The sequence below is a fragment of the Pseudorca crassidens genome, chromosome 1 (assembly GCF_039906515.1).
Source record: "Pseudorca crassidens isolate mPseCra1 chromosome 1, mPseCra1.hap1, whole genome shotgun sequence".
Lineage (NCBI taxonomy): Eukaryota > Metazoa > Chordata > Mammalia > Artiodactyla > Delphinidae > Pseudorca > Pseudorca crassidens.
Genome location: NC_090296.1, coordinates 9,050,454 through 9,070,538, shown reverse-complemented (window position 1 = coordinate 9,070,538; position 20,085 = coordinate 9,050,454). Strand labels below are relative to the sequence as shown.

The 20,085-nt window shown below is 36.1% G+C and overlaps 1 protein-coding gene across 7 annotated transcripts in view; it reads left to right on the top strand.

Moving 5' to 3' along the window:
- Positions 1–20,085, top strand: part of PAPOLA (poly(A) polymerase alpha) — a 57,526-nt gene that overhangs the window by 7,807 nt on the left and 29,634 nt on the right. For 6 of the 7 annotated variants that reach the window (XM_067726342.1, XM_067726326.1, XM_067726303.1 and 3 more), the window contains exons 2-9: positions 6,862–7,047; positions 7,564–7,630; positions 12,050–12,131; positions 13,774–13,883; positions 14,340–14,393; positions 18,024–18,135; positions 18,839–18,928; positions 19,019–19,157. In XM_067726342.1, coding sequence (XP_067582443.1) covers positions 6,862–7,047; positions 7,564–7,630; positions 12,050–12,131; positions 13,774–13,883; positions 14,340–14,393; positions 18,024–18,135; positions 18,839–18,928; positions 19,019–19,157 — 840 coding nt within the window. The remainder of the gene's footprint in view (positions 1–6,861; positions 7,048–7,563; positions 7,631–12,049; positions 12,132–13,773; positions 13,884–14,339; positions 14,394–18,023; positions 18,136–18,838; positions 18,929–19,018; positions 19,158–20,085) is intronic. The other variant, XM_067726310.1, reaches the window with a different exon arrangement.

The window sequence follows — 20,085 nt, the reverse complement described above, 5'->3', positions numbered from 1 at the left end:
TGATTTTAGGGGGGTGGTTTTAGTCTCTTTACTATCACAAGCTTAATGGTGAATAGTAGAATTAGATGATTTTCAACTTTTGTATGACTTCATTAATATTTATCTTTAAAAGTACTTTAACAAATGGAAACAAAATCCTAGAAGATGGAATTCTTCCAACAATCAGTTTTGCTTCGTGTGTTTCTATGCATGTATAGACATAATACACAAATAACTTTTAAAGGTACAAGACTGTATGTTGTGAAAGATGTATAGAGGCTTATGATTATAGTCAGATGCCTGAGATCATATCCTGACCCAGTGAATAGAGTCGTTGGAATAGTCAGGAATAATGTAAAGTGCTTGCCACACTAACTGGAATATGTTGAGGTTTCAGTAAATATTAGCTATTATCATAATTATATTCTACAACTTCTTTCACCTGACATATTGTGGCCATGTTTCCATGCTACTACATGGGATAACCACCTCATTCTTTTTATATAGCATAGTATTAAGTTGTAAGAATGTACTGTAATTCGCCAGTCCTATATCATATTAATGGATATTTAGGTGGTTTCCAGTTTGTTGGTGCATTGTATACAGTGCTCCAGTGAACAGCCTTGGGTATCTTTTGTATTATTCCTATAATAAGGGTCAAATTCCAGAATCTGTAGGGTCAAGAGAGGTATTTATTTACAAATACCAAGCATGCTCCCTCTATAAAGTATAATGCTGGGGTAGACATTGTTCATTTCAAGCTTATTGTTGCTGAACAGGATTTTGGGCCCGTATTTGGCCTGTTTTCTAAGCCATTGTATTCGTACCCCAGGAGCAGTAGAAATTTGTGCTTTAATGTACACATTTAATATACTAAAAATGTGTTGTAAATTAAAGAGGCTATGTCTTCCAACATCAGGACCTTCAGTTTGAGTCCTTGTGTCCTAGTGTTTCTGTAAGAGATTGCTAGAGATGAAGTTGCTAGACATAAGCTTTAAAAAAAATTTGATGAATATTGCCAGATTGCTTTTTAAAATGATATACCATGTTCACATCCTTTGTGATGGCTAAGAGTGCTCATTTTTGGAGGTTTATAATAAGTCTTTCATTTTTTACCAGCTGTACATCAGCTTTGTTTTTCTCCAGTCTGACAGAAAAAGTGATCGTCTTAATGTGCTTCCTTGATTTGCAGTGAAACTTTTAGAAGTTGATTTAAGAACATATTAAGAATACAAGTTTCCCTCCCTATGCAAAAGTAGAAAGGTCCTGTGAAAGTTTTTGTAAGCCAAAACGGCATAAAATGAAGAAGCAACTACCTTATTATACACATCTTGCTAACAGATGCATAGAATAAATTGAGATAAAGCATTGCTGCTCACAGACACAGTTCCAGGCTATGGTAGTTTGATGCTGAGTATACGTATATCCTGGGGAAGAAGCTTGTTAGTGTCGCTCTTGCTACTCAGGGCGCACGCTGCCTCTGAAACCGCTTGCAAAACAAACGAAGAGTGCTTTTGCTTTTGGCCTTTTTTTCGTAAAAGTGAAAGTCCTCTTTGGATTTCATTCACTTAGTGAAAACAGGTACTAATATAGGTCTTTCATTTGAGTATTCCTTAACTTTCCTCACTGACTTGAAGTGGTCGTCAATATGATACATCCAAAGATTGATCATACTTCGACTATTTGAATGTAGGGCTACTAAACTATAGTTTACAAATCATAGGAACTTGCACTATTTGAGTTAGCTTTATAGTTACTGTAATCAAAGTGGTTCTTGATATTTCAGAGCACATGTATTGGTTAAATTGGATGCCTAAACTTTTGAAACAAGTATCTGGCCAAAATAAGCAGCCTACAGTCATATGCCAGTTTCACAAAAATGTTGCCATTTCTGAGTACCAAAATATTTATACTAATTAGAGTTAGGTCTTAGCCTAGCATGAGGAAAGGATGGACCTTTCTTTTGAGTATTGGTTTAAAAACTTTCTGTGTTTGGGAACTGGACTTTCATGTCATAAACATGTTATAGTATTTAAATTTCTAGTTTGCCATCCAAAGTAGAGAAGAGATGTAATAAATTCTAAGGTAAATCCATAGAGTTACAACTTAACAAGAATCACATAACTAGTGGCAGAAGTGAAACCAGAGTGGTATAACTAGTAGAAGTGAAATCAGGCCTGCTTTGTCTCTTTTCAGATTGCTTCTGGGTTGAGAGCAGTTTTTGTGGACAGTTTTGAATGCCAGTACCAGAAGTCATGTGGGTTTTTAAGGAAGCTGTGTGTTAGGAAGGTAACACTTGGTAGCAGTATGAATGGTAGTTTGGCATAGCAGGGGAGTAGAAAGAGTGGGACCAAGATGCCAAGAGGCAGAACAAGTGTAGTTGGAATGGATTTGTTATATAGAATGTTGTTGAAATTAAAAATAATAAAAAAGGAAAGGTGGGTATATGTCCTGGGTAAGCTTTGCCTTGATGAAAATTATTTTAAATATTATAAAGAAAATGCCTTATGTTCTAAGAGAGAGAAGAATTCTGAAAATATTTAGTATTGTGCCCTCTTCGTTTCTCCCTCCTTACTCCCAAAAAAGTGGGGTGGGGGGAAGAGTGTTTGGCTGCCTTTTGTAATTTTGGAGGGGGGCAAGATTCGTATATGTACTGTATGTATAGGTATTTATATCTTGCTCTGACCCAGAAAGGACTGAGACTTTTAAGAGTGCTTTAGTCACATTTTAAAACTAGCACGGTGTTTGCATTAAAGGTGGATGACAAGGGAGAATCAGGATAGAGATATGAAACAGCAAGAAATTAGGGTACTAAAACAGTTCTTACAGAAGTACAGTGATTTTTGGATTTTTGTAGAGAACTTGCTGGATGGCCACCAGTTTTGCTCTAAGAATTCAGGCAGTAGCCTAAAGGTAAGTACAGATATGTTCATGAGATGAAAATGAGCCAGTTACTCAGGAAAAGCACAGCTGTTCTTGATATTTAAATTGAAAACCAGAAAGAAATTTCAGTGGATCACAAATACTGTGGCTCCGTATCTAGTTTTTTTCTCATTGTTTTATATCATTGTAGAAGTTATTTTTAAAATCATGTCTGAAGAAAACTAAATACTGGTAAAAATGTCTCTAGAAAGTGACGGACATGGGCAGGTGTCTCACGTGTTCAAAAATTTGAGGGAGAGCTTTGCATTCTTGGGATTGATAGCTAGCTGTCTGGTGTATAGTTCCAGGAGAAAGTCTGTAAAGCAGAGTCCTTCACATTACCTGATATTGGAGTGTGTATATTTGTTTTGTTAGAAACAGAACAGCAACAAAAAGATCCTTAAATTGTTTTATCACTCTACTTAATTTCTAATATTAAAAATTAAATGGAAAATTTTGACTTCTTCCATTTAAAGCTCAATCATAGCTAATATTTCTACATTTTGGACATTCAGAGCATCTGGCAGCCTAGAATTCCTAGTCTAGCCACTTAGCGTAAGATTAAGCCATTTCTATTGGAGACACAGGTATCTTGTACCTTTCAAAACATGTATTTGTTTCTTTCCTTCTTTTGGTTGTGATTTACTTTTATTTCTTTTCATATGTGTTCTTGAATTAGTATATGTTCTATATGTAATTTGTATTAGATATGTATACATACAGAGATATGCGATACATATGTTCTTTCTCTCTCTTTTTTTTTTTTTTTTTTTTTTAGTTGCGGCAGGCGGGATCTTTCCTTGCAGCTCATGGGCTTCTCTGTAGTCGTGGCATGTGGGCTCATTAGTTGTGGCACGTGCGCTCAGTAGTTGCGGTGTGCAGGCTTAGTTGCCCTGAGGCATGTGGGATCTTAGTTCCCCCACCAGGGATCGAACTGGCGTCCCCTGCATTGCAAGACGGATTCTCAACCACTGGACCACCAGGAACGTCCCCCTATAATGTTCTGTTTTGAATTAGATGGGACAAGTAAATGTGGTTTTATATGATGTGACTACATTTTGAATAAATAAACATTTACAACCGGAGTATGATTTGTTTCCCCATCAAAATGTTCATGTGGAAACTAATGTAGACATCAATTTTTTTTTTTTCAAATTAAAGTAGACAAACTTGGTGTGAATTTAGAAATCTGAGTCTAGGACTTCCCTGGTGGCCAGTGCAGGGGACACGGGTTCGAGCCCTGGTCCGGGAAGACCCCACATGCCGTGGAGCAACTAAGCCCGTGCGCCACAACTACTGAGCCTGCACTCTAGAGCCTGTGAGCCACAACTACTGAGCCCTTGTGCCACAACTGCTGAAGCCTGTGCGCCTAGAGCCTGTGCTCTGCAACAGGAGAAACCACGGCAATGAGAAGCCCGCGCACCGCAAAGAAGAGTAGACCCTGCTTACCGCAGCTAGAGAAAGCCCACACACAGCAACAAAGACCCAATGCAGCCAAAAATAAATAAATAAATTGATTTTTTAAAAAAAGAAAGAAATCTGAGTCTATATCCAATATTCTGGTAATACAGGTGAAGTAGACAAGGATCTTGCCAAGCATTGATTTTTGTATGACAATGAAGAACCTGAATATTTCAGAAAGAAAAAATGGGAATCTGCAAGAAAGCTTAACCCCACAGAGAATGGGCAGTCATTTTGGTGATCATCCAAACTCAACTGGTAATGAATTTAGCCCCTTCAGAAAGGAAAAGAATGCAGATGTTTGCTCAAAACAAAACAATCCAATAGAGGTTTATTATTTTAAGGTAGGAAAACATGAATTCAATTTACATTTGACTTGAAAGCTCTCCTTGCATGAACCAAGTCTAGCTAGAAAGGATTTTACACTTGTTTTCATATCTGGCTCTACTTATGTTAAAATCATTTATAAAAAGTATTCATAATCCTGGGGTGGTCATGAAGGGCTATAGTTTACTTGGAGAAACTCACATGAAGCAATGAACAATGCAAGAAAATATAATTATACTAAGATATGTGTTAAGTGTATTTTTTTAAACTTAATACATAATTTATCTGGAATCTATTAGAGCGTGGTGTGAAGAAATGGTAGGCAGTTTTGAGGGCCACCTTTTTGGTGTCAGCTTGGTGGAACCTGATGATAACTATTTGTTGATTGACGAAAATATGTATTAACCAAGATATTATGAATGCATTTACACTTAATGTTAATTTGTATATTCTAATCATGGGAGATGCTACATAAATTTGAAAAATAGAACATTAAGATATTTAGTCTTTGAGGATGCTTGGTGCTCATGTGGATCCACAGCTCTGAATTAACACCATAGCCTTGTATAGCTGTGCAATTTAAAGTAGTAGGAGGAAGTGATGAGACGTAAGTTAATTGCTGTAAGAGATAATAAATCCGACTCATATTTATTCAGCAAATGTTACTATAAAATCTGAATTAAAATTGAGACAATGTATAACTAGTTTAGGAAGCATTGATTAAATGCTATACAGCCTAGTGACTAATTAGTAACAAACACTATGGGCTTCCTGGCATTCTTAGGTTTTCTGTTGATATCAGAAGACAATATAAAACGTAGTCCTGCAGTCATAGTATAAACCAGAACCCAGGGATAGGTAGTAAATACATAATGGGACTTACCTGCCATGGGATTCTGGCATCTTATTGCTTTAGTAGATTATTGCACTTTAATTAAAAGTATATATATATATATTTAGAACTTGAAAAAAAGTAGGTGTGTGTGTGTATAAATTATTTCTTAAGGAACAGAATTTGGGGCAAATAACTGATTCAGATGTTAGCTTCTTCCTTAGTCCTTACGTGGTTCTGTATGTTATTTGACCAGGTAGTTTTTAGTTAATAATTGTGCTGCTTATCTTTAGAGTCCCTGTCCATTGATTTAAAAAGGGAGAAAAAGAAAACAAGAATTGGTTTCACCAAAAAATAATTGAGTCAGATTAATTTCCTAAAACCTTTCTTTAGAGCATGCCATACCTTTTCACCAGTTAAAACCCTATTGGTTGTAAAAATCAGGAATTGCTCTTAAAACAGAAAAACTTTTGATTAGTCATTGTTGAAGTGTAAATCTCTTACCAAAAATTCTGTAACAAGCTTAGTGTGAATATAGTTCTTCCCCTCCAAGTTATGTTTATGTTATTTGCCTCATTATCTAGAGTTTTATTCATTGCAAGTCAGATGTGAAATTCCATTTGGGGAGTCTGTTGTATTGGTAAAATAGTGTTTTTATATATATCCTCATCTCTTTAGAAATAACAATTTAATAGACTTTGGCTCCTTTTCAAGAAGTAAGGAGTAAGTAAAATTTCTAAGAAGTCCACTATATCCTAGATTGCATTTTCTCTAGCAATTTATTTGATCTGGATTTTTTTTTTTTTTTTTTTTGGGTCTGCATTGGGTCTTTGTTGCTGCGTGTGGGTTTTCTCTAGTTGTGGCAAGCGGGGGCTACTCTTCGTTGTGGTGCGCAGGCTTCTCATTGCAGTGGCTTCTCTTGCTGCGGAGCACAGGCTTTAGGCATGTGGGCTTCAGTAGTTGTGGCGCACGGCCTTAATTGCTTCTCAGCATGTGGGATCTTCCCGGACCAGGACTCAACCTGTGTCCCCTGCGTTGGCAGGTGGATTCTTAACCACTTTGCCACCAGGGAATTCCCTGATCTGGATTCTTATTTATAGTTTATTTAGATATTTAGATAGTGACAAAGTTAAAATCCTTGGAGTGGGAGGAGAACTAATGTTTTCATCACTTAATTTTTGTGTTACTTTTTGTTTTAAAACGAACAAAATGTATTGAAAGTTTTTTGGGGTAAGGCAGGGAACCAACTATGTTTAGAAATGCATTTTACTAAAGCATTTTTTTCTAGTCATCTGATTAGTTTTAAATTGTAGAAATTTTTTGACAGTAATTTTATCCAGTTCTGTTTGCAGTCCAGTTACAACGCAGGGATCACAGCAAACACAGCCGCCACAGAAGCACTATGGCATTACCTCTCCCATCAGCTTAGCAGCCCCCAAGGAGACTGACTGCCTACTTACCCAGAAACTAATTGAGACTCTGAAGCCTTTTGGCGTTTTTGAAGAGGAAGAGGAACTGCAGCGCAGGTCAGTGTGTGTATATATCTTTCTTTTTTTGAATTTTATTTTATTTTATTTTTTATACAGCAGGTTCTTATTAGTTATTCATTTTATACATATTAGTGTATATGTATATCTTTTTTTAAGTTACAATTTTTTATTAACATAATAAACTAGTTTTGAGGAACTCAGCAAGTCAGAATTATTCTCCCCAATATATGTCTATTTCAAACAAGAGTGATAACTAGAAAAAACTTTTCGTCTATATAAAGTTCTATTCCCTTAATTTTGATTTGTGATACTTTTGGTTAGTATAGTATTACAGCATTGTCAGGAGAAAGGGGAATGCCTTGCTAAGCTAGAGGAATGCCTCACCCAGTGTAACAGTGCTTACATATAGCTAATACTATAAACTTCTTTTCTGATAACTTAAAGACTGGTTAAAATTTAGGAAGCCACCTATTAAAGCTTTTTCATTTTAATTAGTAGTGATCTAGAATAACAAACAACTTGATACTTGATTGATATTTGCTCTATCAACAGGATTTTAATTTTGGGAAAATTAAATAACCTGGTAAAAGAGTGGATACGAGAAATCAGTGAAATCAAGGTAAGGTGACTTAATTGTCTAGGAAGTAATTTGCCAGCTGAACGCAGCAATTGTCTTATATAAGTATTTAGAGTCTTGAATGCGGAAGGTGTTTTAGACTGTTGACAGCAGAATTTGTATTTGGTATGTAGCTTTTTGGGGGGTTATTTTTGGCCATACCGTGCAGCATGTGGGATCTTAGTCCCCCAGCCAGGGATCAAACTCGAGTCCTCTGCATTGGGCAGAGTCTTAACCACTGGACCGCCAGGAAGGTCCCGGTACCTAGCTATTTTGAAAGCAGGAAAAACTGAACTGAATTCAGTGATTTTATAAATACTTTTGGTTGTAAGACTTCAAAGCTCAGTAATTACTTACACGCTTTACAGAAATAATGTTTCCCACAAAAGGTGCTTTAAAAAATGTATTAAACACGGTTGTTACAGACAGATGAGTGTGCTTAATTTTGAGGCAAAGTAGTGAAATGTTTTTCATGTTATCAAGAAAAAAAATTGACTGGTTTTGAGTCTACCTTATATGCTGGACCACATTCACGCACAGCACGAAATAAGTCAGGTTCTTTACAGATGGTATTTTGATAGATGCTGGATTGTGTCTGTGCCATATTTGTGCCCACTCTTTTAAGAACAATGTAGCATTGTCATTTGGATAAATTGTGATTTGACAATTGATTTCGATAAAACGTTTGCTTCACTTAGGGAAAAAAATGTATTAAACATGTTTATTAAGTATTTGAGAATCTTGTTACCTTTTAAGGAATTCTGCAACGATGAGCATTTTTTAGGCCTTCAGATGTTAGACTCAAACTGAATTATCTATTCAGTTTTTTATAATAATATTCTTTGAGTTTCTAATAACTTTTTAAAAGAATATCATACAACTGTTGAATCCATGAATAGGCTTCTGGTAAAGGAAATGTAGTTTTTTGTGGTTTTTTTGAATTTTATTTTATTTATTTTTTTATACAGCAGGTTCTTATTAGTTATGTATTTTATACTTATTAGTGTATATATGTCAATCCCAATCTCCCAATTCACCCCCACCCCAGCCACTTTCTCCCCTTGGTGTCCATATGTTTGTTCTCTGGAAATGTATTCGTAAAGTTGTGTTTAGAAGCCATTTTTTAAAAACTCTGTAAATAGTGGTCATTTTTCCAGGATAGTACAAAATGCATATTTAGTCTATAATACAGCTGAAAAATTGATAGTAAGAGAACCAGAGGTAGAAGAAAACCTGAGAGAAGGTATCAAGGTAGGAGAAAACCAAAGGTAGAAGAAAACCTGAGAGAAGGTATCAAGGTAGAAGAAAAGTAAGTTAAAGTCTTCTGGCTTTAGTCAAATTTATAATACTGTTTTCTTAAAGCAGTGTATATATATTTCAAAGCAACTGATTAAAACTTCAGCAGCCAGAATATTCTAAACTGGGGACTCCATGTATACTACATGTTTGTCATTGATAGAATTTTGATAAAAATGATATTTTGAAAAGGATTTCTTTTTGAGCTGAGCAAAGGATGTCCAGGTTTAAGTATTTTTACTCATTTATTGAACTTAGTGATTCTTTAATCTTGCATAGGAAACACAGCTTTGTTTTTAATGGCTTTTTCTTAGACATTTAAGTTGAAAACTGTTATAAGGCCAGAACTTAGATTTATTTAATGTGAAACGAGTACTGTCTCATTGATAGTTTTGTTTCAGTAATTGAGTGCCTGGTTAGTTTCTTTAACCGGTAATTCTATTTTTAATAATTAATTAATTAATTGGCTGTGTTGGGTCTTTGTTGCTGCGTGTGGGTTTTCTGTAGTTGCGGCGAGCGGGGGCTACTCTTCCTTGCGGTGCGTGGGCTTCTCATTGCGGTGGCTTCTCTTGTTGCGGAGCACGGGCTCTAGGTGTGCGGGCTTCAGCAGTTGTGGCTCGCGGACTCCAGAGCGCAGGCTCAGTAGTTGTGGCACACGGGCTTAGTTGCTCCGCGGCATGTGGAATCTTCCTGGACCAGGGCTCGAACCCGTGTCCCCTGCATTGGCAGGCGGATTCGTAACCTCTGCGCCACCAAGGAAGCCCTATCTGGTAACTCTTGATACAGTTCTTCCTGCTGGTTTTCTTGAGGGTAAGAAAAATTATTTGGATTAATGAAATTAATGCTCATTCCTAATCAAATTTGTCAGTGTTCTTTTCTCTGTAGCCTAACTCTGGAGGTAGTAAATTGGTTAGAGAGTGGGACTTTAGGGGCTTTACAAGTTTGATCTTTTTTTTTTTTTTTTTTGCGGTACGTGGGCCTCTCACTGCTGTGGCCTCTCCCGTTGCGGAGCACAGGCTCCGGACGTGCAGGCTCAGCGGCCATGGCTCACGGGCCCAGCCGTTCCGCGGCATGCGGGATCCTCCCGGACTGGGGCACGAACCCGTGTCCCCTGAATCGGCAGGCGGACTCTCAACCACTGCGCCACCAGAGAAGCCCTACAAGTTTGATCTTTCATATCTGTTTTCCTAGGGAGAATTTCTTCCTCAGCTGCTTGGTTTTAAGACCTGATACAGGATGTCTTGATGTTGACACTATTGATATTTTGGGACCACGTATTTTTTTCATTTCTGGCCACGCCGCGCGGCTTGTGGGATCTTAAGTTCCCCTGACCAGGGAATTGAACCCGCGTCCTCTGCAGTGAAAGTGTGGAGTCCTAACCACTGGACCACCAGGGAATTCCTCACATATTTCTTTTTTAGGGACTGTCCTGGAAGCTGTTAAGCAGCACTCTTCCAACTAGATGCACTGCCTGTCTGCTCTCCCCAGATTGTGACAACCAAAAATATCTCCAGTTAAATCAGTAGCAAACCACTGATTTTTCTGGGGGTGGCATGTGGGATCTTAGTTCCCTGACCAGGGATTGAACCCGCACCCCCTACAGTGGAAGCATGGAATCTTAACCACTGCACCACCAGGAAAGTCCTAAGAACCACTGGTTTTTGATGTATAGTTACAATTAATTTATAATATTTTGGGGAAAATTTATATACAATATGAATTTTATTTAAGTTGTTTGATTTGTTTGCCATCTAATATCCTGAGACTTAAAAAAGATTTGCAATTGAAAAGTTCTTCTGTGATGTTAATTAATAAATCTTAATTTCTGGATTACAACTGTAATAGCTATAAACATACTAATGTCTAATACAGTAGCCACCAGCCACACTCGGCCATTTCAGTTTAAATTAACTAAAATTAAACATTCAGCTCCTCAGCCACCCTAGCTACATTTCAAGTGGTAGTGAAATATAGCTAGTGCCTACTGTATTGGACAGTTCTCCTGGAGAGCGCTTATCCGAAAGATTTGTATTTTACTAGAGATGTCCACAGAACATTGTTCTCAGGTAGTTTTTTCCTGTCTTCCTTTGTAGGCATATTTCTGTACACACCTTGCTGGCTTAACTTAAATAACCAAGCCAGCTGTACAGGTGGTTTCTAAAATATCTAAACATAGGAAGAGATGGTGGCGTCTCCTTTTAAAAATGTAATGCCGCACATGTAGATTGCCTGTTTCTATAAGTGATGATTACGTGTGCCCTTAAAAACAAGGGAGTCCCCTGAGCCTTTTACAATTTATTTTTAGGGTTGTTGGAATATGAAGTAACAATTTATGTCACTTTGGGAGGTGGTGGGGAAGAGTGGTCTCTTTTATGTTCTGCTACTGAGTAAGACTTTACTGAGGAATTAGAAAGTAAAGAGAAACATTGATCTAGCACACATTAAGATTTGGTGGTTTTTTTTTTGTGGACAGACATTATCCTTACCACCAAGGGTGGTTAAACGTATTCTCCATAGTACTTTATAGTCATACCAGGGTCAGAAAGATGATTTCTAAGTGCTTTCCTTTCTCCTCATTCCTGGTGTTTTTACTCTAAGAAATCATCAATAAGTTTAGTTCTGCTCAAAATCATCCCACTAAAGCCTACTAAACTATTAAACGTAGCCTTATTGGCCTTAAAGTCACTTTAGATACAGTAAAATTATAGTCTAATGTACTGCGACATATTTGGTATAATCACTGAATACAGTCTTTTAAGCAATCAGAATGTGTTTTTGTTATATTCTAACATTCATGATTTATGCAGCACCTTATCATGAATAAAATTTCTGATTCTAACATTGCTTCTGTGGAATCACATGATTTCCTCTACCACAGTCTTTGTAGCAGTTTCCAAAAATGTGGCAAAATTCTAACACTAATTGAAAGTTGAAAATTGCTTAAATTTCAAGTTAGGTTGATCTATGAAGGCCTGGTATTTTGTAGAGCTTATAGTTTGTTTACCCTCTGTATAAATTTGCATAGAAATCTTACTTGGTTTTTTTTTTTTTTAAATGTAGTGTTATTTGAAATAGTTACCTTTGTGCTCCACTGGCAAAATAACTATTTTTTGTTTGCTTCAACAGAATCTTCCACAATCTGTAATTGAAAATGTTGGTGGAAAAATATTTACATTTGGATCTTATAGATTAGGAGTACATACAAAAGGTAAATATTGTTTATATTGTTTTAATTATCTTGAGAAGGAATACTTCTTTAATTTTTTAAAAATTATAATGACACATCCATCTCAGTTACTTGCAGTGTATTATACAGCTTAGGTTTGCATGGAAGAGATGACTTCAGGGAGCCTAAATTTGGTAAAAGAAGAAAGATATAAAATGATACCTTTCATACCTGTGCCCTCCAGTGCAGTATTAAGTAAAATAAAAAATTCAGTTTCTCAGTAGTAGTAGCCACATTTTCATTGTTAAATAATCACATATGGTTAGTGGCTACCGTACTGGAAAGTGCGCATGAAGTACACTTTTCCCCTTGGGGAGTCATTTTGGACAGTGCTGCTCTGTATATCATTTCCGCTACCTGAAGAATATCAGAAGAAAATGATATTAAAATAATGATATCTTCTTCTGGAAATCAGAAGAAAAATGAATTAAAGCTTGAAAAAAATCTGTATTATAGTCGTGAAATATAGTTAAGGAAAAAACAAACCAAAAAAATGTGTATCTGCAACACAGTAACAATCACTAATAATACTTTCTTAGTTACATTTGTAGTTTTTCTCCCCTGTGTAAATAAATATACAATAAGAATGTTATCATGGCAGAGAATATTATTGAACTCTTTCTTTTTTACTGAGCATAGTTAGTAATCTTTTGGTCTTCATAATCTTATTTATTCTTATGTAACAAATAGAGGAGTCTGAGACTTAAAAAGGCAATACAGCTTGAACAGTTGCTCCCAGCCATCTCCTGGCAGAGCTAGGATTCTAACTCTGGCAGTCTGAGGCTGTACTCTTCAACCATTAGCCACTAGCCTCTGTTAAAAGTATCTGCCAGTCTCTGGTTCTCTCTGTTGTGGCATTATTCCTTCTCCCCATCTCCCACTACTCTGTGCTGGAAGTAGTACATTTGCTTTTGATGTGTCCTGTGAACTGTATGCCCTTCTCCCCCTTCATGAATATGCCAGATAAACAGCCTTCAGAGTTAGTGCCTCAGGTATTGAGTCTTTTAGGAAAATGATTATGTTGACCAGATTCCATATTGATCTCTTCTTTTTATGATCCCAGTTATTGATTTTAATCATCTTTTTTGTGCTCTCCCTATGTACTCAGTGCTGGCCTCCTATCAAGCACTAAATTAATAACAACTGTTCTTACCATGGTCTGCCTCTTTGGATTCTTGCCATTGGTCCTTCTTGAAGTGCATAGGTCCCATTTAGGTGCAGGTAGGAGCCTGGAAGCACCAGTCACAATGTATAAATGATAACTGTATTTTTTTGTTTCACTAATGAACATGGCTGTGACTAAGGACACCAAGATGTTGGGTGTATTCTTGCATAGTTGCCTCTCTTACCATAAGAGTTCCTATCTGAGTCACCTTCCTTTGACTCCCAGTTCACCTGGGCCACTACAAATAGAAGATGCTGCAGGAAAAAGTATATCCCATCGATTAGGGTCATGTTTTTCTTATACTGACAGGTAATTTTATTTTTAAGGAGAGGGGTGCATTTAGAGGCTCATCAGTGTAACATTAACAGGTTTTCAACATCGAATACTGCCATGATAAGATGCAAAATAATTTTCTTGTAATGGTAACTAGTGGTTGATGGGCTTAATTTTTTTTTTTAGGTGCCGATATTGATGCGTTGTGTGTTGCACCAAGACATGTTGATCGAAGTGACTTTTTCACCTCGTTCTATGATAAGTTGAAATTACAGGAAGAAGTAAAAGATTTAAGAGTGCGTAAATGTTCAGAGTGAAAGGGGAGGAGTTATAAAAATCAGTTTAGTCAATTGAGTGAGTTTTATGGTATAGCCATTAATTTATTGAACTCTTGCAATTTGCCAGACCCTTTTAAGCTTAATGTGTATGCTTGCATTTTATTCTTTACAGCAGTCTAAAATCATAAATCTGTAATCTCATGTACAGAGTAGGAAGTGAGGCAAACAAAGTAAATATTAAGCAACTTGGCCACCGTCACATATCCGAGTGGCAGAGATCAAGAATTTGAACCTAGGCTTGTGCAACTTAGGATTCTCGAGTCTTAAACCTGTTTACTGAGAACCTAGTCTGTGTCAGGTGTTGTGGTAAATTATGTTTAAGCTATGTCAGTACTGCATTCATTTAAGAGCACTAAAGCTAGTGTAGCCCTAAGGTATACTTTCAGAGACACTGATTTTTAAATTTTCCCACAGGCTGTTGAAGAGGCATTTGTACCAGTTATCAAACTGTGTTTTGATGGGATAGAGGTAAGGTTCAAATAAACAGTTCTTACTGTGTGTTATTTTGATAGGTGTAGGTTAAAAATTTGATTTATTTCAAAGGTTTATAATTGGTGAGTTGGTATGATATTAATACGAATTAAGTTTTTTTTGAAATGGAAGTGACAGCCTATTCTTTGTAGTCTCTTTTAAAAAAGAGCCTAGTGAAACCAGGAGTTAAAATATAGACAGAAACGTACTGACTGTGAAGTGGCTGCTACAGAACAGCTTAATTGATAGTTTTTCCATAGGCAGATTTTATATGCTTTTAGTCTCCTTAAGGTAATATAACTATATTTTTGCAAGTGGAACTTTGGCTTCATTTAAATTAAATATTTAAGAGTTGAGAGAAAATTGTGACCTGATGTCATGTATGCTGAAATATTTTCTGATAGGGAAGGATATATGAGCTCAGATTCTTTTTTTTAAATTTATTTATAAATTTATTTATTTATTTATTTGTTTTTATTTTTGGCTGCTTTGGGTCTTTGTTGCTGCGCGCGGGCTTTCTCTAGTTGTGGCAAGCAGGGGCTACTCTTCGTTGCGGTGCAGTGGCTTCTCTTGTTGTGGAGCACGGGCTCCACATGCAGGCTTTAGTAGTTGTGGCATACAGGCTCAGTAGTTGGGGCATGCGGGCCCAGTAGTTGTGGCACACGGACTTAGTTGCTCTGCGGCATGTGGGATCTTCCCGGACGAGGGGCTTGAACCCGTGTCCCCTGCATTGGCAGGCGGATTCTTTTTTTTGGCAGGCTGATTCTTAACCACTATGCCACCACCAGGGAAGCTCTGAGTTCAGGTTCTTGAGATGATGTGCAGTTCTCTTTGATGTTTTCAATGTGTGTAATGAAAGTAGTTGTAACAAAGCTGACCCTGAAGCAACTTTAGTTATTTATGTTACTTCTGCCATACATAATGGTGCTGGAAAGTCACTCATAGTAATAATGACGGTTATAAAATTTCAGAAATGGAAGAATAATACTTCATTGTTCTGCAAAAAAAAGTGGTTTCTATAATTGTTGCATAAGGTGCCCAACTCTATCTTGTATGAAATATGAGTAATCTTAATAAGTAGACATAAAATGTTAAATTTAGTAAAGGATTATCAAGTTCAGGCAGCTTTGATTTACTGTCAGTGTTTAAATAAATATAAAACAACCATAATGTAGGTGATGCCTTTTTTTCCCGAAAAGAACATTAACCAACAAAGGGGAGATTTTTTGGGGTGGAGAACCAACTCAATTGTGTAAACTTTTCAGGATGGAGATAAAAGTCAAATGGTTACTAGAAATACTTAATGTGCTTGTTATTACTGAGTTGCTTTTTGAGTTACCTGGGTTTTTTTTTTTTTTTTTTTTTTCCTGTGAGCATATAGTCTTTATTTCTGTCTAAATTAGGAGCGATGCTGGATTTTGGAATGTGTATCATTGGAAAATTTAGGCTATACCACAGGTACTTATTTGTGTAAATGTACAATCTTTTCCTGTCTTGTAGGTGCACGTTTAAATGATTTTTCACAGCAAGCTCTTAAAATACAGATTTTTTTTAACGTCTTTATTGGAGTATAATTGCTTTACAATGGTGTGTTAGTTTCTGCTGTATAACAAAGTGAGTCAGCTATACATATACATATATCCCCCTATCTCCTCCCTCTTGTGTCTCCCTCCCACCCTCCCTATCCCACCCCTCTAGGTGGTCACAAAGCACCCAGTTGATCTCCCTGTGCTATGCGGCTCCTTCCCACTAGATATCTGTTTTACATTTGGTAGTGTATATATGTCCATGCCACTCTCTCACTTCGTCTCAGGTTACCCTTCCCCCTCCAGGTATCCTCAAGTTCATTCTCTACGTCTGCGTCTTTGTTCCTATCCTGCCCCTAGGTTCTTCAGAACCTTTTTTTCCCCATATATATGTGTTAGCATACAGTGTTTTTCTCTCTCTGACTTACTTCACTCTGTATGACAGACTCTAGGTCCATCCGCCTCGCTACAAATAACTCAATTTCATTTCTTTTTATGGCTGAGTAATATTCCATTGTACATATGTGCCACATCTTCTTTATCCATTCATCCGTTGATGGACACTTAGGTTGCTTCCATGTCCTGGCTATCGTGAATAGAGCTGCAATGAACATTTTGGTACATGACTCTTTTTGAATTATGGTTTTCTCAGGGTGTATGCCCAGTAGTGGGATTGCTGGGTCATATGGTAGTTCTATTTTTAGTTTTTTAAGGAACCTCCATACTGTTCTCCATAGTGGCTGTACTGATTTACCTTCCCACCAATGGTGTAGGAGGGTTCCCTTTTCTCCACACCCTCTCCAGCATTTATTGTTTGTAGATTTGTTGATGATGGCCATTCTGACCAGTGTGAGGTGATATCTCATTGTGGTTTTGATTTCCCTTTTTCTAATGATTAGTGATCTGTATATCTTCTTTGGAGAAATGTCTGTTTAGGTCTTCTGCCCGTTTTTGGATTGGGTTGTTTGTTTTTTTGATATTGAGCTGCATGAGCTGCTTGTATATTTTGGAGATTAATCCTTTGTCAGTTGCTTCATTTGCAAATATTTTCTCCCATTCTGAGGGTTGTCTTTTCATCTTGTTTATGGTTTCCTTTGCTGTGCAAAAGCCTTTAAGTCTCATTAGGTCCCATTTGTTTATTTTTGTTTTTGTTTCCATTTCTCTAGGAGGTGGGTCAAAAAGGATCTTGCTGTGATTTATGTCATAGAGTGTTCTGCCTATGCTTTCCTCTAAGAGTTTGATAGTGTCTGGCCTTACATTTAGGTCTTTAATCCATTTTGAGTTTATTTTTGTGTATGGTGTTAGGGAGTGTTCTAATTTCATTCTTTTACATGTAGCTGTACAGTTTTTTTTATATTGAGCTGCATGAGCTGCTTGTATATTTTATTTATATTTTATTAATCCTTTGTCAGTTGCTTTGTTTGCAAATATAAAATACTGATTTCTAAAGTGATCTTATAAAAGGCTTGTTTCTCTAGCAGCATTCAAAGGTTGGAACCATGAAATCAGACCCTCAGGAGTAATTACCGAATGTGTGCCAAATTTCTTTTGCCCCCAGCCTTTCCTTGAAAAAAAGGAAAAAAACAATTTTGTCAGTTGCATTCTATAAGTCTTTAAAATTAGCCAGTTTTTGTTTTGTTTCTATTTAGTCAAAACTAAGTTGGAGAAACAGACTGGAATATTATAGATACATAAGTTCTTAAATATAAGAAGTTCCCTTTTTACTGACAGGTATATTTGGGCTACATGTAACTATATTGGCCTTATATTTGAGCACCTTTTAGGATATAATTCACAGTTCATATAGGTGGAGAACTAAACAGTTAGTTTTAAATAATCCAGTATATCTGCATTTAGCAAACTTAGTATGATTAAAATGACAAGTAGCTATTTATACAAGTTCTGTTTATTTAGTATTACCATGTTTTAACATCTGGTTAAAATACCTGTGGTAAGAATTTTGTTTGAACTTTTGGAGGTGTTGTCATGTTAACAGCTGATGAGAAGATCCTGGTCTTAAGGAGTTAATAGTGTTTTCTTTTTTAAAGAAATGCCTTAAAAATAGGCAGACATGGAATGTTTTGTTTTGTTTTTGTTTTAGATTGATATTTTGTTTGCAAGATTAGCACTGCAGACTATTCCAGAAGACTTGGACTTAAGAGATGACAGTCTGCTTAAAAATTTAGATATAAGATGCATAAGAAGTCTTAACGGTATGTAAAAACCTACTTCCTTTTGCATAGTAGCAGTTTTGGTCAAATATGAAATAGTTTTTAACTCAAGCTTCATAATGAAGCTTTTAATGGCCATATTGTTTATCCATAGTGAGTCAAATAAAATGAACTTTTTGCTTAATAGTTAGACTGCAGTGGAGCATTTAGTAATTTGTTAAATCATTGGTATCTTGCATTATTATTTCTTTTCTTCCTGGGATGTTTAAATACTGTCTGACGTTTGTACTCTATTGCTAGTGGCTCAGGTTTCACCTTGTAACTCTATTAATTTTGATCCTGATAACCTTTGTAACATTTTCAACTGTTGTGCTTTTAAAAGGGTTACATTTGAACACTTATTTTAGCATTGTTTTGTTAATATGCTCTTGAAGAACAATTCCTGGAAACTTAAATGGATCAAGCCCTATTCACCATCTCTGAACTGGAGCACATTTTAATTATGGGTTGAAAGTTTTTGAAATAAAGCAGATTACAGTTCAGATTATTTGGTTTTAGAGTAGTGTTTGTGATAGAAGGTAAAAGTTTTATATTTTTTATTTGCCTCTTTATTAACATTACTGATTTTACAAAGTAAATTTTTATTTAATTTGACATTAGTCTCAGAAAATTTAAAAGAAATATTATCATTAAACTTCTGATAATTTAATGTTCTGTTTTTTTTTTCTTTACTCCTATTAATCAGGTTGCAGGGTAACCGATGAAATTTTACATCTAGTACCAAACATTGACAACTTCAGGTTAACCCTGAGAGCTATCAAACTGTGGGCCAAACGTGAGTTCCGAATTTGTTGGCTAGCTTATTAAAAATGTTTAAGCTTTTGTTCAACACTAACTTTTCTTTTTGCTTTTCCCTTATCAACAGGCCACAACATCTATTCCAATATATTAGGTTTCCTCGGTGGTGTTTCCTGGGCTATGCTAGTAGCAAGAACTTGCCAGCTTTATCCAAATGCAATAGCATCAACTCTTGTACATAAATTTTTCTTGGTATTTTCTAAATGGTATGTGTTTAGATTATATTAAAATAAAATTGATTGTAGACACTGAAGTTTAGTCTTATTTCTATGACATTTCTACAGCTGGTCTCAGATTCAAATTTTAGTTCATGATGTAGCAGTATAGGTAGCCTTGGGGAGATCATGTTGTGTATAAAATGGCAAACCTAAATTCCATTCCTTTTCCCTAGCTTTCCCAGGATAGCAAGGCAGGTGCTGTTTGTACTTCCATGCGTAAACTTACTCTCTAAATAAACTGAATTTTAGCTATAATGTCTGCTAAAATCCAATGAGTTGGTAGGTTGGGATATCAGTTACTTTGGATAAAGCTTTATATATATACCACCTCTTTTAATTTACTCTTTGAATTCTTCTAGATCTATAGACCATTAATTTCCTGTGGTTGTTTTTTGCTTTCAGCTGCCCATTTATCTTTGGTAGAATGTTAAGGATGTAAATGTATATAAAGCTTTTAAGGATAACTGTAAGTGCTTGGAAAGCAATTGAGCATCCCTTTGAGATTAGTCATTAACCCAGGAGAGATTTTTTTTTAATGCTCTCCTTCATTTCAGCCTGGTCACATTTGTCAACCATTATTTCTTTTAAGTAATATAAAAGATTGCTATTTCACATTAGTTGCTTTGGCCCAAAAGGTTAGAGTTCTTGGTTTTTAATCAGATTGATCTGAAAGATTTGTCTTCCCTATTTGTGCCAACCTCTGTACCTCCTCCCTCTGAAAAAAGAGTTTTAGTTATTTTATAAAAATTAGAGTTATTGGAGACAATTTATAATTTAGAACTGTGCCACACTTTTCAATACACATTCTGTAATTATGGATTTGATAGCACTTAATTATATATAACCAGGTTTGATGAGAAAAATGTCAGAATTTCTCTTAATGCTACACATACATGGCAAATAATATATTTAAGAA